The sequence below is a fragment of the Oryzias melastigma genome, linkage group LG17, assembly GCF_002922805.2.
Source record: "Oryzias melastigma strain HK-1 linkage group LG17, ASM292280v2, whole genome shotgun sequence".
Lineage (NCBI taxonomy): Eukaryota > Metazoa > Chordata > Actinopteri > Beloniformes > Adrianichthyidae > Oryzias > Oryzias melastigma.
Window position 1 is genome coordinate 20,643,201 of NC_050528.1, and position 19,364 is coordinate 20,662,564.

A 19,364-nucleotide genomic window follows, 5' to 3' on the forward strand; every position below is an offset into this window, starting at 1 on the left:
GAGACACCTTAGAAAACATCAGCCGACTTTTTTCCAATGGATGTTCACAATTCCGCTGCAGTCCAGAAACAGCTGTGTTTCATTTTCACTTTGAAACAGCGTGCCAGAGGAATAAAAATGACGAGCGGGGAGACGAGTAGAGAGTGGCGCTTTGGAATATGGTGGCACTTCTAAAAAAAGAAATCACATTTTTACAGGTTATATTGTTTCATATTCTGGTGAATTAAAAAAAAAGTTTAAAAGAGACAAAAAATGACTGTTGTGTGCTTCAAAATACCTTTAAGCACTTCAAAATAAAAGTCATTCTTAATCTTTGGATTCAGAATGTGCTACTGGATTTAAATGTGCTTCTTCATTTGCATTTATATATCAGAAATAATTAAATTGTTGCCCTGAAAGAATTAAATAAACTTTATTTTTTTACAGCTTTTCAAGTAAAAGGTTTAATACATTCTACATGTAATTGTAATTTTTGGGAAAAAATGCTAGAACTCCTACAAATTAGAATAAAAAAACATTTCCCTCTAATAGTTTTCATCCTAGAGTTTCAGTACTACATTTTTTTAATATTTTCAAAAAATAAATAAATAAAAAAACAGTATTTCTAACAAGGTTTGATCCTGAATGAGTTTGAATGGAATGAAAGATTTTGCGACTGATTTGTAAACCTTAACAGAATAGCATTTTTGCTACAGCGGTAAATGTTTTTCTGAAAAATACACGCTCCAGGAAAAGTAATCTATACTTGTTTTGGGAGCTTTTAGAGTTTTAAAATTGTTTATTCGATTAGCCTCGGTCATTTTAGGGCTTCTTTCATCCGTGTGCACAGATTGAATGAACCGATCGATACCACATATTGATCTTTGTGACATGAACGGAAGGGTCTTTAAGGTTAGCTGATTATTTATACTATGTGATTTTGCAAGGCACATGGATGGCAATGGTGAGCACCACAGAACATTTTTGAGCTGATGCAATAAAAATCTGATAAACATGATGTTGTGACTTTTGTGCTTGAAGCTGTGAACTGACTTTAATTGACAGTTTCATGAACATCCCTGGAAGCTCTCTATAGTCTGTCGTACCAGCGCTGGATGTGAACAGAAGTGAGCGGAATGTCTGACAAATAAAAGACAAAACAATGACCCGTTTTGAACCTTTGATGGAACGCTTCGCATTACGAGTTCCTCCGTTGAAAGAGGAGAATGAGCGCCTGCAGAGCTTAAATCCCACCGAGGGAAGGTCATAACTTTTGCTTGATACGTATCTGTTGCTCACAGAGTTCTTTTCAGATGGAATTATTTCTCTCTAAACAGTGGTGCTGTCTTTTGCCTCGCCTCATGATACTGCAGACTTAGAGAAAAGGATATTCAGAGTGACTGTTATTCATCAGCTTCTCTCTAAACGGGCATCACACAGAAATCCAAACTTGCAGAGAGGCTTCATGATCCAAACTGAGTGCATGCATGCGGGCGTGTTGATGGCGGTGCACCAGTTTGACTTTAATGACTTTGGAGTAAGAGATGCATGCACATTTAAGGCTCCAGCTGCGCATGTTACTTATAAAAGCTGCAGTTTACTTCAAATCTCTTTGACTCTCACTGCAGTAATAGTTGTTATATTTTTAGCCTGTATGGCAAACAGAAACCTCACAGAAACATTCTAATGCTCCAAGTATAAACACTTCCATAGTGTTAGAAATACATTTACACTGTTTTCAGATTTTATATCAAATAGGACAATTGTATGCTCAAACTTGAAGACAAAGACAAAAAAAGTAAAAAAAAAAATCATTTAAAGTATAAAATAAAAGTTAAGTGTGGAAAATATTGATGATGATTCTCTCTCTCTCTCTCTCTCTCTCTCTCTCTCTCCCCCCATGATTTCCATTGGCAAATTGTACGTTCTATCAGCTTAACCTAATAATAATAAAAGAGTCAAAAGTTTTGACTCTTAAATGGTAACTTGGTTGATTTGCATAGAACTGCAAGCTTGTCTCAAAAAGATTATGCTATAAATGTAAAGATTGTGTGCAATAATTTAGCAAAAATTGCAAAAAAAAAAAAAGATAATAATGCAACCATAACAGAACAGGAGTACATTTAAAAAATATGTATATAACTGTGACAAACGGGCAGATGGCTGGATCCAAGTGCATCAGGTTTTATTGCCACAGACAGGAAAACAGGAGTGAAGCACAGCTAATAGTTCACAAAGCTAAATCAGGGTCAGGTTAGGCAGAGGCCAAACACCAGCGTGAGGGCATCAGGGAACAACCAGAGTGGTCAGAGTCCAGGGGAGGGTCTGGGCAGGCGGCAAACTATCAGAGTCGAAAACTAAACAGGGTCAGATGAACCAGAGGATCAGATCAGGATGAGAATGCTCAGTGATGCAGGCGGAGTGGATCAAACAAGACTTCGCTCTGAGCAGAGCACAGAGGAGAATACTAAAAACTCCAGAGGGTAAATGCTTGTTATATTGTGGTTCACCTTTCATGGTCTCGCTGTTTTGTAGATTTTTTCCAGTAGATTTTTGCATGCTTTTTTATTATTTTATTACACAGTACTGTGTCCTGCATCCTGATTGGCTGTTGTATCCCCTGAGACAAAAAAATCAAGGGAACACTGTAAATCTAAAAATATTTATAATATTTGGATTGATTTATGGAATACAATGTCAGGAAGACAATTGAAACTACAAAATTGTTGTAATATAATGAGTATAATCTTTAAGGTGTATTTTTCTGTACTATAAGCTGGATTTTTTGTGAGGTAATCATCACAGTCACATAAATCTTTTCATTTTTAAGCTTATTTGTGAAATTGTCTCCCCCTGTCTCTGTTTGTTTCAGTGTCAGTTTTTTTTTTCCTCTTTTGGCATTTCCATTTGCCAGCTCTCACAATCTGAAGACACTGTGTAAATATCTAATTTCCCTCTGATCTATGATCTTATGAACACTCTCCTCAGTTTCCCCTCCCCTGAGGCCACATGAAAACAGTGTTTCCACTTTCTGGATGTATGTTGACTTACCCGTGACTGGAGCTGTCTGCCCATCTCGTCACTTGTGGCAGCTTTGTTTTCTGGTAATAACCCGCTGTATGCCTTGATTAGCCTCTTGAAAGACCCATGTCAATGTGTTTTTGTTGAAATATATAAAGAAAATGAATCTCAAAATGAGTATTTCTTTATTTAAATCATTGTGAATAAGGAGCTGATTAAAAGAGGCCAATTAGGGAACGAGGTTGCTCTTTGCCAACTTCTGATGAACTTTCTGGAGGAACTATGTTTCAGAAAACAACACAATTTATTTTGACTATAATACTAATTACTAATATTAATGATAATCATATGCTTTTAAAAAAGTTTAAAAGATGTTTCGAGTGGGTCTTCAAATGGTTAAGAAGAGTCATACAGGGTTTTAAGGGTTTTCCAGTCCAAAGATCTCTATTTAAACTGAGTAGATGTATAAACTTTTTTTTGATGCTTTCTTGAATATTAGTAACAAAATACCCTAATATTTTAGAAATATTGGCTGTTATTGTAAAACAAATGCAGTTTGTTTTACAAATTTGAGGGAAATTTTACCATTAGTATTTTTTAATGACTGAATATGTGAATAATAGCAACAATTCAGATCTTATTATTTGCCTTCATATTTAAAACCATTGAAAAAAAAAAATCAGCTTCTTTTTCTTGTGTGGTTCAGTATTTAATAAAGAATTTCCCAACTTTTTTTTCTTTATTTGTCTGAAAGTACTTTTTTTTTTGTGAATGCGCCTTAAATTTAATTAAAATGTCTCAGTGATTTAATATTCCGTCTTGCTTTACATTTCATCATATGCTGATACTCATTTTTTACCAGTTCTCTTCAGAATAAACAGCAACAAAACAATGAGCAATTATTTAAGACAAATTGGTCTAGAAGATAACATCAAGTGTTTTTATAAAAGAGATGGAAGAAGCTTTTTTTGTGGCTTCCCTTTCTTTTGTGATTCAGGCAGAGATGCCATCTTTCTCTTCACAGTGGGAGCAGCGTCATTGGATCACTTCTTGTTTATTAGGAGCTTAATTCCTCAACATTAATGTGGCTTACACAGAAAATACCACAGCTCCTTTTTCCTTCGCCACCAATCTAATGTATTTATAGTGCCGTCTCTCTGTATGATGATCACTTACTGAGCTTTCAAGGGGTTTGGAGATGAAGAAAAAATGAAATAAATAAGCGGATGCCATTCGAAGCGACTGCTCACTGCAAGGCTGGAGCGAGGAACTTGTGTGTTTTATCTCAAAAGTTTACTTCTTAATAGCGCAAAGTGGTTTTGCCTTGAATCATAGCTTTACTGAAGACGATTATACCCAATGAATTCAAACACGCAGGCTGTGCTAATTTATAAAAATGTCATTTTAACAAAACAGCCCTCTGAAAGCGGAGTGACTCATCTTCCCGAGCAGGAGGCTGAAACACTGACTCACTGAAACATGATCTAAGAAATATTTTATACAGATCAGGGTTCATCACAGGAAGCAGATGAGAGATAATGCTAACTGACTCCATTTTTTTAAGGTAATTGCTAAAATGATCTAAAAGTTAACTTTCTGTGTTAAAATGTACTGGTTTAATTTGTTTAATTAGCTTAAAGTCCCCCTCTGATGAGAATTGTGTTTTTAAGATGCTCTTGTGGTATTTTTCTGATGTCACCATATATTCTGGAGTATAAAAGCAAATAAAGCAAAATAAAGAAGAAAAAAAAAATCAAATATGAGTCGCTCTGGAGTATAAGCAGCGATTTTAAGAGAAAAATGTGAGGCTTTTAAACAAATCTGCTCAGTCTGCTGTAACACTGCATTCAAACTAAATGCAATTTAAATTCAATGCTCAACACTTGTCCAAAAAGGTGTTTATGAAATAGACGCTCCCATCACGTCATGGGAGACGCTATTATCAAGTTTTTAGCCTCACTACTACCAGGGTAGAGCAATATATCAGTGCCAGTATCGGTATCGGCTGATAATTTTTAGTTTATCACTATCGAACCGATACACAAAATATCCACATATATTGTTCTGTTTTCTTCATAGATCCTTAGAACTGGAAGGCTTATGATTTACAGTTACATTATAAGTCATAGTCAGTGATTGTTCTGTTTTCATGTGTATTTTACATTTGATAGGGATACATGTTCTTAATATATCCCTGGCAATGGGAAGCTTATGATATACAGTTACATCTAATAGTCATTAAATGGTCTGAATGTTTTCAGATATATTTTCTAAATTTTAAAGTGATACTTGTTCTTATGAAATCTCTTGTTGTGTATGTTAAAAAGACCAATTATAATGTGACTTCACGCCGCTTTGCAGCGCTTCTGCCTGCGATGTGAACCCGGCCTTAGTGAAAAAATAACTAATGTGTGAGCCAATATCCATTTTTTTCATTCAAAACAACATACAAATAAATCCCATAAGTCGCTCCTGAGTATAAATTGTAAACCAAACTTTGCAAAATTCATGACTTACACTCTGAAAAATATATTCAATTTCTGAGTATTTCTTTATTCAAATTACTATGCCCTATAAACCAATAAAGCTTTGTTTTTTGTTTTTTTCATAATTAAAAAAACTCTTAACCACACTTTGAACAGATGAAAAGATGATTGTAGTGGGTTTTCATTGTAAAAAAATACCAATTCCTCTTTGCTGTCACTTTTACCATGTTTGCAGAGAAGAGTTGATGATCAGTTCCTCTTTTGACTCTTTGGAAGTCCTCCTGGACTCGTTTGGACCTGTCAGAGACTGCTCCAAAGACAACGGAGGCTGCAGCCGCAACTTCCGCTGCATATCCGACCGAAAGCTGGATTCCACTGGATGTGTGGTGAGTCACCCGCCACCTGCAAATCCCCCTGCAAGCCGCTATATGTCAACCTCACCATTCAAAATATGACCTTCCCTGACTTCAAAGAAAGAAGAATCTAATTCAAAGCCTCCCTGAACATTATAGCAGTATGCACACTCTATCTTCTGATGCCTGTTCATGACACCGTGGACCGGGGGATCTAAACCTTCGGGAAGTTTTGAACTCGCGCGCGGATAGAAAATGACTTCAGAAGAGGTTATAAAACTGTAATGTTTCGCAGATATCCTGTTGTGGTCAACAGTTCTTCAATCCGCGTGCCTCAATAAATATTCATGCACATTTCTCCGGGCCACAGTGACCCACATCAAGGACACACAGCAAATACAATTTCTAAGGTTTCTAACGGCGCTTCATTCCTTTTAGTCCGACAACATATTCATCGCCTTCAGGTGCTGCTTAGCAACCACAAAAAGTAGCAGCCAGCTTTGTTTTCTTCTCCATCTGTCCTAGACACCCACAATACCATTCTTGTTATTTGCCGAATCTTAAAGCTGTCTCCCAGTGTTTTCCTTCTCTTTACATCCCCTGACCCCCCTGCCGCCACCACCACTGCCATGCCCCTCTCCATCCACCGAGCAATTTAATTTCTTTTCAGGAGCTTTGATGTACTTGAGTAGAGCTTTTCAGGTGATCTAGGAAGATGATGTTTATGCAATCCGCTGCGCTTATCTTATTTTTGATGCATCTCAAGCACAGAGAAGCAGCTTGTGGGATGATTTGAATCAGGAATATAGATTAGAGGAAGAATACGTGACACAAAAAATGACTTTCATGCCACGCCGGAGTGTGTTTACTGGTATTTCTTTTACCTCCGACTTTATTTTCATTCAGTCGATTATGAGTTCTAGCAAGGCTTTGAATGGTGGACATGAATCTCATCCTATTCATCAAACAGCAGAGGCTCCTAAATAATTGATTACAGTTGTTGACAGAATCACCTAAAGTTGAAGCTGTGTCCTAGGTTTCCTCTACGTTAGTACACTTTAGTTGTAAGATAAAATTTTAGGGAAAAAATGTTTTTCTAGAAAGAAAAAAAAATCTTCAGTGCATCAGCCAAAAAATTACTCAAATAATTTCAAATCAATATATATAGATATATTTTTTAACTAGTGAGCTTGTACAGCACAGAAATGGCTTATGGGTGCCTCGTTAATGAAACAAAGTATTTGTATATATTTCTCTCTTTTTTTTTTTTTTTTAGGATATACATATTTATACTTAAAAAAAAGCAAGCTAGATAGAGTTAATTGGTTCAGTTAAACAGTTAAATCATACAACATCTGCATAAAAAAAATGTGTATTTTAAGCAGAGGTGGGTATAATGCTAAAAATCCTACCCAAAATTAATTAAATTAAATTAAGTCAAAATTAATCGTCAAAATAAAATACCTTAAATGCAAGTACAAAGTAGACATCAGTCTGCTCAACTTAGAGCAAAAAGTATTTGGTAAAGTTACTAGTCAAGTCCTGCATACTATTCAACATGTTCAACTTATTGTTCACAACTTCTGCAATTCATATTATTTGCACAGTTTTAATGTATTACTCTATAGGGTGAAGCAGCTTAAATCTGTGAGTTCTGGTCTAACTAGTCACCGTTCGCTGATTCAACAAGCTTGAATGTGGTTAATATTTCAGAAAAAAATGCCCTAGATTAGTCAAGAATCCGTTTCTACTATAACCAGACGACTAAGCCATCATACTGATCATGTGAGGAAAGGATGTAGGGTAGTAAATACAAAATAAAACACTGAGGTGGTTTTCAAAATAAAAGAACCATGTTTATGGCAAGTTCATAGCTTCCTCATACAGGTCTGAAACTAAATTAATCTGTTTAATGTAACATTTTCTGATTAAAATTGCCTTTATGGAAAATGTGTTTAAACCCCCAAATGCAGGAAACTAGGCTTGATGTCCAATACTGAAACTTTTAATTAATAAACTACAACAGGACAAAAACCCATGGTGAAAAAAAGACTGGAAAAACAGATGACCTGACAATGTAGAACTGAAAACCAGACATTTTTGTACACAATCAACAGAAATGAAAACAGCTGTGGGTGATTAGCATGAATCTGAAGTGACTGACAGGAGACAGAATACGACTGAAACTCCACTAAAACACCAAACTAAAATCCTCACAGCAAAAGTGTGATTATGACATTAAATATTAATAATTTCAGCATTCTGGGGATGAAAGTTGTTGGATCTGTGTTTAAAATATTACAATATGTATTCAATTTAATTCATGTTGATTCTGCTGCATCGCAATGCCAAAATAAAGAGCCTCCAGTGTTTTAATGCTTTGGATGTTTTCCAAGTCTAAGATAAAGTGAACTCATGTTGACAATATACTGTTGGTATAAAAATGGCACCTAGACACGTCATAGTAGTTTTTTTCTTAGTATTTTATTTTAAAATGTTCCTTTGTTTATATGTTGTTTAAAGGACACAAACACAAAAACACGTTTTTTGTTGCCCTATGACTTTGAGCCCTCAAAAATCCTGTGTACATCCCTGGCTAGCACAAACAAGACAACTTTGTAAAATTAAAAAAAATAAAAACATAGAGGCTACACAAGAGAAATCAGGATTTAATTCAAACACACGGACATGAAAAAATGTATATTTGTATATTAGCCTACATACTGTATGGACAAGTTGCTTATTGGCAGTGGAAAACACTTCATCTTCAGGACAGAATTTGCTTTTAACTGAAATGGTTTTTCCTTTCTTTTCAACAAACTGGACATAATTTGAATATCTCCAGTTGCCGTATGCTTCTATGAGTTTGTCTCTGTCCATAGTTCTGCTCTCTTCATCTTACTTTGACCAATCTCAGACTCTGCATTTAAGCACAGGCTTCAGTTTTTTTTTTAATTTATTTTTTTAGTAGCATCTGTTTTTCCATTCAACCAACTACCACTTTTTACACAAACTAATTTGTTTTATTAGTCACCTATAATAGTTTGACTGCACCAAAATGTAAGTAATGAAGTAACAAGGTCTTCTGCGTTCTAGTAATTATAATTTAATTACCAAAATTTAATCTATAATTCATTACATTACTCTGTTACTGATCAAAGTAATTAGATTACAATACTCTGTTACTTTGTAATACATTACCCCCAAAACTGATCTTTTCTATGTCGAAACGGCATGTCCATCCTCATCCTACAGTCTATAAACATGCTTCACAGGGTAGTTGGTGACTCTGAATTGTCCCTAGGTATGTGAGGGGGTAATAACCTGGTAGAGGGGTGTACCCTGGGTTTGCCCAAAACCACTAAGATAGGCTCCAGCAAGCCTGTGACCCCAAAAGGGATTAAGCAGGTTGTGAGAATGGACGCATGGATATTAACTCAACTGTTACCATCCAGTTTGGTTTGAATTTTAAGAAATTAGGCACAAAAAAAAGAAAATTAATGTGTAAATTATGTTGGTAAAAACAGGTAAAACAAGTAACACCTCCTTAGTAGTCATTTTGGTGAGGACAATTCTTACCAATGCTTAGAATATACAATAATCATCAAAAGTTATTTCAATACAGCTGAATGACAGTGAACATGAATACAGATTTCCCATCATAATTCCACTTCAATAATAATTAAAAAGCGGAGAACAGTAAAGGAATTACAATTTAAATTATTTGTAATTAAGTAAATGTGATTTTTACTCTTTTCCTTTGAGTCTAATATGGTGCCACTTCATTTGGTAGTAACCATCAGACATTTAGTGGGGTAGCTGAAGCCCAAATAGTCAGAAAAGTTAACTGTCTAGCTTTGCCGTTGTTTTAAATGATCAAAGATGCTCATCTTTGGCAGTGATCAAAATATCTGTAACTTCACAAACCACTGAAGAAACACAAGACTCAGAAAGTTTTCTTTAGCTTGTTACTCCTCTCAGACCTGTGCGTACATTCGATCTTCAGTCTTTTTCCTCTTGTGTATCAAAAATGCCTCCAAAAGTCAAAGCTCAGAAACTTTCCCAGTAGGAGGTGGAGCTGAAGACAGACCAACCAATTAAATTTAAAGAAGGTTTTTTGATGAGTCTTCAGTCTTTAGAAGAACAACTTCTGAAGAACTTCTGATCTGTAATCTTTACATTTCAATCATTAAAAAGGACATCTTGCTCCCACAAAAAAACAACAAAAAACAAGAATTTTAACTTAAAACATATGGAAGTTTAAAGTTGTATGTTTTTAATTGTAAAAACAGGTATATAATCAAAAAAGAATTATATTAACTAGATATTATGGGTCATGACATTGCAACCAACTATATCGCTATATTTTTAACCTGAAAAATCTCAGTTTTAAGTCCATCATCATTTTTTTTAGTCACGTTGTAGTAATTCACTTCTGTGTTGTATTATTTCTGTAGAGTAAAGCATTTAAAATTCACCAAATGTCCAATTTTTCTCTAGGGAAAAATAAAAAATGTAATGTCAATTTCTTTTTAAGTTTGAAATGAGATTGAAAACACTGTTGGTGTGAAAAAGTCCTTTTTGTCAGTTTTCAGATTTCATCAGAAATACATTACTAATGATTTTTTAAAAGTTTTCCTCCAATCAAAAAAGTCTAAAATAGAATTTTCATTAGTTGCTAAACAATTGAGGCTCGTGATTTTTTTTACATTTGCTTGGACCTACCATGATCTTTTTTTTTTTTTTTTTTTTTAAAGACCTGACATAACATAATATTGTGTGTGGGCACACGTGTGTATCGTTTGACCTGGGGCTTAATCCAATTGGAAAGGATTTCTGTAAGTTGCAGCAACATTGCACAGGAATATCAGGACTGACATGTTCACCAGCTTCAATCTTGCACAGGGAGATGACTTACTGCATATGTTCAGCCAGGCCTTTGAACTTGCATTGGTATTTTTTTGTCATTAAAAAGCCTTTTTAAATGATTTTGCACGATAGGATTTTTTTTAAAAATTGCTTTAGTACTTAATTGTTGTTTTTTTTAAGCAAAAGCTAGAGATACTAAAAACAAACAAAACAAAACATATGTTTTATTTCTGAAAGAGGTGCATCATTATGATCTGCAGTTCTTGTCATTTGTTAGTCAGTATTACATCTTCAGGATTCTGAACAGACAAAAGTGAGTCGGTTAGCCATAGTTAAATTACCTCACTGCTTACTATGACACGTCTTTGAAGCAGAGCTTCACTTCTTTTTGGAACTTTAAAAGAATTATTTAAAAACGTTTCTTTTACACTAACGTTAGCTTGAGGTAGCTGGTGCATTTTAGCTAGCTCACCTGCTAGCTAATTTTCCCTTCAAAGGGTTGGGGGGAAGATAAACTGAGCTAGCTTTTGTGCCAACAGTCCACCGCCCACAACCCAGATGAGTTCATGACAGAATGCATTCAGTTTGCCAAATTTACATAGATCTTTGATTGCCAGCACATTTTTGTTTTCATTTCATAATATTCAACCTATTGTTGCATTAAGGTTTAAACTTTGAGAGTTTAAACAAGAGAGAAAAGTGTAAAAAACTGTTCACACTTTATCTGAAAAAAGTGGATAGTGTGCAGTGAGGGAATTTACAGTAGTACATTCATATTTACATGTATAGTTATATATAGCATTATAACTCAAATTTAAACATTTCTATTTTTACATTTATTGTTATATGCATACTCAGTAATCATATTTAATATGTATATCCTAATTCATACTTAGTATTCAATCTGCATGCTTTTAGCTAACATTAAACTGATTTACACAACTTTCTAACTTTAGTGTGATAAAAATTCAGCAAATGTGAGAAAAGTTGGCTAAATCTGACAAAACTGAATTCATTTGAACCATCTGAGCTTTTACATTGATATAATGTAATTTGTGGACAGAACAGCATGTGACTTGCACTTTTTTAAAAGTGTTTTCCCTCGACTGAAGCTTTTACCTTCTGGACGACCTTCCTTCCACCTCCACTGTTGGACACAATTCATTGTGCTTATTATCTGGATATGAATTTTTATGGAACGGCATGGTGCTGTGGCGGTTAGCAGTGCCACTTCAAAGCAGTAAAGTTCTGGTTTTCTGGCTGGGGAGTTAGTGTGAAAAAGTTTGCACATTCACTTTGTGCATAAATAGCTTTTCCCCTTGGTTTCAAAAGCTCTTGAAGGACCCGCGCAGCTTGGCGTGATGGTAGAGCTTCTCATCTGAGAAACGGCATGCAGGAGAGTGTCTCTCCTCAGGTGAAGTCACAGATTGTGTTTTCTTGAGTTGATAGCAGCCATGCTGTCACTTCAGCGCAATTAAACCCTCATGAGATCATCTGACAGCTCGGAATGCTGAGTGGAAAAATAGTACCCTTTTCTGGAGTTTCAACAACTACAGCATGCTTTGAATACAGAAACGAGTACTTTGGCAATGTGGTAAAACAATAAAAATAAAGTGGAAATATTTTTATTATATGAGTATATCAGGTGACATTGTTCCATGTAATTAACTAATAACATTTGGCAACAGTTGCAGTTTTTAAACAAACATTAGCACAAAAATGACAATGATAAACTGTAATAGATCTTTAAAATGATTCAAGAGTATTTTAATTATTTTAATTATCCATGTTGAGTGTTTGAAAATTGTTCATATCTAAGTTCAAACACACTTAAAAAAATAAAAACCCAATTTAGGACACATAAAAATAAGGGTTAGATGGTAATAAATGGTTTTCAAGTTGTTCTGAATTTCAAAACCTAACATTTTTCTACAAAATAACTCAAGATAAATAGATAATATTATAATTAAGTGATCAGAATCAAAGAACTATAAAAGTTTTTAATTGTAGATTGTGTTGTTTTTTTAAGTAAATACAACTCAGTGTAATTGACTATAAACACATATCCAACACCTCTGTTTTATCACCATCCAGTCCAATAATAAATTAACAATATGGTTTTAAAAGAGAAGACCCATTAATCTTAGGGTGTATTCAGACTGGACACGTTTGGTTCGAAAATGGCCACTGGTGGTCATGTGAAATAATCACATTAGAAATTAGGCGATCGGTGAGCTGTAGACAAATGTAAAGCATTGATTGTCATGTTAGCCACAAGGAAAGAATTGGTCAATTTGTTTTTACTTTTTAGAACATTAATTTTAAGACCACTAAAACACTTATTACTCGCTTTTCTGTGTCTCATTCTGAGGCACGTGTGGGGCCGTGATGTCATCCTAAAAGCTCTTTTGTAGTTCCTTAACAGAATCCTCTTCTAAACAATACCGTAACGCCACAACGACGAGACACAGCAACTATCTAATTCGGGCTCTTAAAAACAACTGCTTCTCACTGTTTTCCCGACAATCTAAATGTCATAAACACTTCACAAACATAGCGTCCCCAGTAACAGTTGTGCAGCATTCCTCCACAGTACCAAAGTAGCAGTTAAAAGTGTTCAACCTGGCCTTCATTCACACGCTCAAAATCGATCCGCAAAATAGAAACTTTGAATAAGTGAAAAAAATCTGCCAAGGATTTGCAAAGCAGCACATCTTTCCCTTTCTGTTTTGGCCCACCCCCGTAACCGCTGGCCAATGACTGAAGAGATCTTTAGTCACATGATTTTGGTTACAAAGTTTGGTCCAAAACGGAGATCTCCAGTAGACGCCATCTGTATACAGACCTAATGCAATCTTCAGGACTCGATCCAGAAAAAAATAAGTGGACTTGATCCAAACCAACAGACTATTCCAGTCTGAATACACCCTTAATTATGGCATGGTCTGAGTGAATACTTGATTGCAGGTTGTCCACTAAAAAGTGATAATGGAATTGTAAATAAAAGCTATGTGGAAAAATAGGTTTCCTAGAAAACCAAATTATTTTTTCTTGTAGCAAGTGTTTACTTCATCATCTGGACAAAAACAAGCAGTAAGGGGTTAACTTTCCCTCTGAAATGATGCTTTCTATCACTTAACATGACAGTTAGCTTACCGTATTTACCACTTTTGTCTTCTGTGGCTGAACGAGGTTGGTGCAGGAGCCATTACCGTGAAAATGTGTCACACTGTGTATCAAAAATCAGCTTTTTGTGAAAAATGATTGAACCAAAAAATAACTAAATTAAAACATTAATATTTGATTTTGTTTTTCTTTCTTTTGTAAGTAACAGAAATAATGGACTTCACAGAAGCAACTGTCCTCCGCTTCACAGACATGCCTCCATTTCTTCCATTAATTTCTGATAATGGACACCTCATTGGGGATTATCCCTTATCATAGTAACATACACATATCTTAAATCATCTTCATATCTTTTTATGTCATTGCTTTGTTACTTGACACAAACAGCTTTTTATTGGTATTTATTTATTTATTTTTTTACATCGGGCTTTAGCCCACCTCTAATTTGCATTCTAGAGTTTGCCTTGGTGTTTGGAAGTCAGTCCCATGCCATACAGTTGCTGCCTTGTTTAATTAAGATGCTAATTACACAGAGGTTGCTAGCACAAATTGAATGAAAGAGGCAGCGTGAATTTGCCCTGGACTTTTGTTTAGTTAAAGCTGTCTTTAGATGTACGCAACCATCAATGACTGCATAAAGAAAAAAAATAAATCAAATTAGCTTAAGAACAGTCTGTTTTATTTATTTAATTTTATTTATTAAATTGTATTTTAGGTGTTTATGCATGATTAAAAAAAAATAATAATTTCTGTTAGCAAAAGGATAGGTTCTCTCCCACACAGACGTGCATCATACCACTGTCCATCATCGCACAGAGCTGCTCTCCTCCACCGCTGCATATATTAATGTGGGTTTTAGTAATTATCTTGTGACTGTCGAGCTTATAAATGAGCCTCTCATCCGTCTAATCAGGTTGCTAAACTGGCTGAGCCCCAGCGACGTGATTCTACCCTAATCAATTAACACCTTGTCCGACTCTGTGCTGCCAGTTGCTGTCTTGTCTGCGTTTAATATCGTCACGTGTGAGAATGTCGCTTGAATCGCGTGGACTGACCGCCCGCTCTGTCTCGTTGATGTATTGGGCTCCTGGGGAGAAGCAGCATGTGACACACGTGGCAGCAAAAGTGTAATAATCACAGGATGATGGTGAGATTAATTAGTTTCATCTTGTCACTTGTCTCCACAACAAAACAGCAACGAAAAAAAGTTGTTACAGGAACAGATTGCAACCAAGATGGAGTGATGAGTTTAGCTGAACACTCAATATGTAATACAAGAAAAAAAAAAAAAAAACAGTGGGTATTGTGACTGAATGTGTTTATACATGTATCAATGTCTTCTATTTCCCTTCACCGAGAGACATTGATTCTGTAACTCACACTGATGGGATGAACAGCAAGGACACTGGGATGACATTCAGACTTGAAATGTGTGACTGGATGGTCCCAAGGAGAGAAAAAACTTTTGGGAACTGAGGGGATTGAACTACCAGAAGGCAACATGTCTGATTTAGAGGACACTCACAAGGACCTCAATGTTCCACAAGCAAATAGCAACCATGAAGAAGCCATCAACACCCAATGGTAACTACTTTTAGAGGTTAAGGTAGGGGTTTGAGAAGTCAGCCTAAAGGAAAGTAGCAATCCAGGCTATCAGTAACTATGTCTGTCATCAGATTGGCCCAGCTGGGATAAAAAACTGACAATATAGGAGATGGAAGCTATTTCAAGACTAGAAGAGTTCTTTGTAAACGTTGGTTCTATTCTAATTCCAACACCTTGAGAGCTTTATTGAACAAAGGCATTGATAATGACAATACATAAGCAGCTTGTATATACAGTCGCAGATCATTAGTCTAACATCAACCTAGTGCTGGGCGATATCACAATACGTATAGTGTGAGTTGTAGAAAAGAGTCTATCACGGCCTTTCTCTTCTATCATTTTTATTTGTTTATTTTTATTGGATGACGGCTCTCCAAAATAAACCTAAAGTATAACAAGAGAAAATGTCCTTTTTGTTTAGTGTTGTTTAGGAATACATTTGCTCCACTTGAATGTTCCTGTTTGAGACAGGAAGTCTTTTATTTTGAGAGAAATTCATATAAGCTTCTGTCAAAAGTGAAAAACGTTTTGCACTTTGAGAAAATTCTAGTTTATCATTATATTTATGTTGTTATTTGTGCCCAAAAATAATTATAATCATATGTATTTTAAAAAAACAACAATGTAATTGATTTTCCTAAAAGTGGAAAAAAAAAGTTTTGTGGCTCCTATTAGGTTTTGATCAGTACCAAAAGGCCCAAATGGGTATTTCACTGGCAAAGGTTGCAGACCCCTGCCCTAGGGGGTAGGGGATCTCCCCCTACATTTAGCCCCCAAACGGAGAGTTATGGAAAATATTATATTTCGGAGGGTTAGCCCTTAAAAAAACTTTCAGACAACCCTACCCCTCCAAATGTCCCTTCAATTGGAAGGCTGGGGAGAAGCCGTAGGGCTAGGGGAAGAATTCGAGTTCTCTTAAGACTCGTACTGCCACCTTAACGGACGCCATGACAATAGAACACACCATTGTCGTTTGCGTGGTAACTGTATTGTTAATTACTTTTAAGAATAAAATATTGCCATACGGTGCCCTTTTATGCAGGACTCCAGTCATTAGTTACATGCCTGCACTGGCTTTCTACTAACCGTGTGCTAGGTGATGCGTAAGTGCCCATAGGATACCCATGAGTACTGAGCGTGCAACATAGCGTAAGGGACCTTTAAGGAGGGCTCGATTGTCACTCGAATAGCACTGACCCCCTGTGAAATACGGAGTTTCCGGCGAGGTTGAAAACATTTTAAAATCTTTATGATGTGTCTTCTTCTCATCTACTTACTTACTCTCACTTGTTGTATGTTTTCTACAAGTCGCTCAGACTATCTCCGTAGCAAAAACTGTACATGAAAATTTTTGCCCTACAATGTTAAAACTCTGTGCACCTGTGTACCCCATACAGGTTTACTTATTTTTCACCCGCAGAGAGCTATTACACCCATATGGGCAGTTGTGACTAAGGAACAAGCTGGGTATAAGCAGAAAATGCTCACTTGGAGTGCCAAAATCTGATGACTATCTAGTTTGCAGGAGCAACCAAGTAGGAGTTTTCCAACATTAATGTGAGACCTACCCAAATAAAAGATGGTAAATATCATTTTTTGAAACTATCAAATACAAACTGGTGACGACTAACAAACCAGATATGGTTGAGATGTAAAACAGGAAAGAAAGGTTGTAGTGACAGCTTTACAATCATGAACTTAAGGAAGAAAAATAATCTCGAAAAAGATCCGAAATGGACCTCCTGTTACAAACTGGAGCACTTGAGGCTGTAAGCTCTAAACTGGAGGGGTCCTTCCCTGTCCAAATCATTGCTGTACCAGGAAGAACTGAGATATTGTGAAGTTAATCCCTGGCCTAAGAAGACAGTATGAAGCTCTTTGCTGCTGGCTGAAGCAGTTTATTGCCGGTCTTCTCCCTTAGGCAGCAGAAAGCAATCTTAAAGTGGATCACATATCGGGACACTAAGCAGTGTTGACTGTAGTCAATACCTGCCAGAGATATAACAAAAACTTAGTTCCAAAAAGAATGGCAGTGAAAAATCAATATATCGTCACTACTTTCTTGGAATTTTGTGTTTATACTTAAAAGGTTAGTATAGTTTATTGTAAAGAGAAAATTCTGGGATAATCTGTATTTCCTGGAGTTTGAGAAGACATATCAACTAAAAAAAAGAATATTTTTTAGATGAACTTTTATGCTGATGATTTTGCGATGAAAAAATGATGAAAATGACATCAATATTGGTGGAAAAGAGCACCAACAGCAAAAAACAAAGTCCCTCCTCTGCGAGGTCAGTTCATTGAAAAATGCTGAGCATCTGACCTCAAAACAAACTATTTATTCAATGTATGTGTAATCAGTTTACTTATGTAAGTCTAATTAAAGCTGTGCAATTGATGGAATTTAATGTTGCTAATCACCCGTAGGACACTGTTGAACTTTTGCCCAAAATCTAAAGTAAAATCATTATTGCTAAATGTAATTTCAGTTTCATAGGGGGTCTGATAAAAAGAGATCTGATAAATATGCTAAAGAGGATAACTTTAATGAAATTCAAGATTGGAATGACCCACATTTTCCTTCTCCTGCTAAAACACTGCTGATAAAATAGAACTTTTTATGGATTTCTGACAGATTTACCAACACATTTACCAATCTGTTGTATTCAAAGAGATAGGAAGACAGCTATTTTTATATGCATAAAGAGTATCAATATTTAGAGTATGAAATAAAGAAATAAAAAAAAAATGTTATCCACTTGTTTTTGTGTGCTCACCTGTCTGTTTTTAAACACACAACCCCAAATAAAGGAAAAAAAAAGTATGAAATACAAAATAGAAAAAGGTATGACGAGTAGATACATTCTTATTTTATTGGTTTGGTTTGGGTGTGTTATATAATTGTTGTTTATTTTATTAAAAAAAATAACCTAATAAGTATTTTTAAAACACAAAGCACTCAAGCAAAAAATTCCATTTAATAGTTGAATTATTTGATATTTAAATTATATTTTCCCCACAAATTTTTAACTAAACATTTTTTTCTGCTAAAATATGAGGAGAACAAAAAATCTATTAGGCCATAACTAAAGGACGATATCCTTAACTGTACAGATGAACAAAGTAAACGTGACAATAATTAAATCTGCTGGAGTTGTTATTTATTTATTTTTTTTTTTTCAAAACAAATGCAGTTAGCATCACATAAAGAGTAAAAGTATAATTGTTAAAAGTAAAGTAGTTCACATGAAACTCTTCTTTCTAATATAAATATTGTTTTTGAACAATTTCAGTTTTACTTGTTTGTGTTTTTTACACATCAACAGGCTGCTTTTATAAAGAAACTGTGCTCTGTTCTTTATTTAATGTAATTTTTTTTTTTCATTCCCAACTAATTAAAGCAAACATTTCTAATTTAAGCTTTGTAATATCGTATTTGTCTGGAAGCACATATATTTTCAAATAAATAGTCTGTCATGTTTAAATTACTCTGTCAATCTTTGTGCGTCTTGCATCACAAGCAAACACAGAAGTTAATGCTTTTCTTTTCTTATATTAATATTCCTTTACAAAAAAGAAGCCATAAAGCAGAAGTAATAAGTTTGCAGTGGCTGAAATAATCAATCTTAAAAATCTGGCCTTTGGAAAATAGAAGTCACATGATATTACATGTGGAAAAGTCATGGAGTCCATGCTTCTCCTCAAGAACAATATGTACTCAGCGTGTTTAGACCATTAACCACGGGGGTTTCTGGAATCACACTTCACAAAATATTTTTTTAATCTTGTTCATGAGGAACATTTTAAGTACCCTATTTTTCGCCCTTTAGGGTACACTAATGACAAAGGGGTAATTGACAATGAATACTCCTTTTTCAAAATTATGTCATATATAAGGCGCACTGAATCGCATCAGTCTGTCCGA

At 35.2% G+C, this 19,364-nt stretch overlaps 1 protein-coding gene across 6 annotated transcripts in view; it reads left to right on the forward strand.

Moving 5' to 3' along the window:
• The window catches only part of astn1 (astrotactin 1), a 373,519-nt gene that overhangs the window by 142,585 nt on the left and 211,570 nt on the right, over positions 1–19,364 (forward strand). For all 6 annotated transcript variants that reach the window (XM_024273426.2, XM_024273427.2, XM_024273428.2 and 3 more), the window contains one exon: positions 5,722–5,872. In XM_024273426.2, the coding sequence (XP_024129194.1) occupies positions 5,722–5,872 (151 nt within the window). The remainder of the gene's footprint in view (positions 1–5,721; positions 5,873–19,364) is intronic.